General features: G+C 62.9%; 1 protein-coding gene across 1 annotated transcript in view; it reads left to right on the top strand.

Annotated features, from left to right (window-relative positions):
* MFRP (membrane frizzled-related protein) overlaps window positions 1-1,857 on the top strand; it is a gene marked incomplete at its 5' end in the record, with an annotated part of 3,568 nt that overhangs the window by 378 nt on the left and 1,333 nt on the right. The window contains 5 exons of the mRNA XM_010142969.1: window positions 113-243; window positions 528-653; window positions 802-878; window positions 1,017-1,165; window positions 1,358-1,488. Coding sequence (XP_010141271.1) covers window positions 113-243; window positions 528-653; window positions 802-878; window positions 1,017-1,165; window positions 1,358-1,488 — 614 coding nt within the window. The remainder of the gene's footprint in view (window positions 1-112; window positions 244-527; window positions 654-801; window positions 879-1,016; window positions 1,166-1,357; window positions 1,489-1,857) is intronic.

The following is a 1,857-nucleotide window of genomic DNA, read 5'->3' as shown; positions in this document are numbered from 1 at the left end:
CCGGTTCGGGCGGGCCGAACCAGGTAGGGCTCCCTGCGCCTGGGGAGCATGGCAGGGCAGTGGGAAGAGGGCAGTATCTCTGGGGGCAAGCACTGTCCCCTTGTGCCCCCAGGTTTTGTGGCAGTGTGGCCCCCCCAACCTTCAACACCAACTCCAACCGCCTGCATGTCACCTTCGTCTCGGACAGCAGTGTGGGTGCCCCAGGCTTCAGTGCCCGCTACCGTGCCGTGGCTCCCAGTGAGAGTGAGTACCCCCACCCCTGGGCACTGCCAGGCCTTCCCATGCACAGGGTAGTGCCAGGGGGTCTCCCGTAACGCCCAGGGCACTGGGGCAGGGAAGGGTGCCCAACGGGATGCCATTGCAGCCTGGCCATGTCTGCCTGCACTGCAGAGAGCTGTGCCTGGGATGAGCACTTGTGTGACCAGGGGCTCTGCCTCCACCGGGGCTTTGTCTGTGATGGTTTCCACGACTGCGCGGACAAGAGCGGGGATCCCGTTGCACCCTGGCCGTGTCTGCCTGCACTGCAGAGAGCTGTGCCTGGGATGAGCACTTGTGTGACCAGGGGCTCTGCCTCCACCGGGGCTTTGTCTGTGATGGTTTCCACGACTGCGCGGACAAGAGCGATGAGGCCAACTGCAGCCTGAAACACAAAGGTGGGCCAGCCCTGCGCCTGCAGCCCACAGCGCCCACCACCGCCAGCCAGAGGGCACGGCGATGGGCAGTGGAAGACAGGGGCGGAGGAGCGGGGAGACAGGGGGAGAGGGGTAAGGCTTAAAGCCACGTGTGTGTGTGTCCCTCCAGAGTGTGGGGGACCACTGACCGCCTTGGAGGGGCACTTCTCCACCCCGAACCATCCCCAGCCATACCCACACCAGCAGGTGAGAGATGGGACGCTGGTGGGATGGAGGCGGGACAGGATGAGGGCAGGCAGGGGGGAAGGCAACCTCCCACCAGGGAGAGCTGGGGGTGCCCCTGCCCAACTTCACGGGTGTCGCTGGCTGCCCCCTGCCCTGCAGCTGTGCTTCTGGCAGATCTCAGTGCCCGTGGGCCATGTCATCGACCTGCATTTCCACAACTTCAGCCTGGAGCCGCATGAGGACTGCAGCTTTGACTTTGTGGAGGTGCACGACAGCACAGGAACGGGGACCGCCAGCCTCATGGGCAGGTACAGGCACACCCCTGATATCTCCAGCCCTGCTGCACCAGCCTGGGTGCACTGGGCTCCTGTGTCTCAGCTGGGGAAACTGAGGCATAGGGCAGCCTGGTGAGGAGTAGCCACCGGAGAATAGGGCTTGGGGAGGTGCTGGTCAGACCTGCTGCCTACCTGACACCATCCCTTGCCTCATGACCCTGGCAGGTTCTGCGGCCACCAGCTGCCACCCACCCTCACCTCCTCACGGCATGTCATGACTGTCCTCTTTGTGGCAGATGAGGGAGTAGCAGATGACGGGTTCTTCGCCACCTACCAAGCCCGCAATGCCACAGAGAGTAGGTAGCCAAGCAGGGGCACAGGCTGCCCCAAGGGGCTGCGTGGAAACTGTCCTTAGGGGTCTTCAATGACAGACTTCAAAGCCCTGGAAAAAACTACTTTCACCCCACAGGTGACTGTGCTTGGAGCAGGAGGCTGGGCTACAGACCCCTGGGTTCCCTCTCACTCGCCACCTACCAAGCCCGCAATGCCACAGAGAGTAGGTAGCCAAGCAGGGGCACAGGCTGCCCCAAGGGGCTGCGTGGAAACTGTCCTTAGGGGTCTTCAATGACAGACTTCAAAGCCCTGGAAAAAACTACTTTCACCCCACAGGTGACTGTGCTTGGAGCAGGAGGCTGGGCTACAGACCCCTGGGTTCCCTCTCACCT

This window comes from Buceros rhinoceros, unplaced genomic scaffold (assembly GCF_000710305.1).
Source record: "Buceros rhinoceros silvestris isolate BGI_N320 unplaced genomic scaffold, ASM71030v1 scaffold29540, whole genome shotgun sequence".
NCBI lineage: Eukaryota > Metazoa > Chordata > Aves > Bucerotiformes > Bucerotidae > Buceros > Buceros rhinoceros.
Note: the sequence above shows the minus strand (reverse complement) of the source record. Positions and strands in the feature narration are given on the sequence as shown.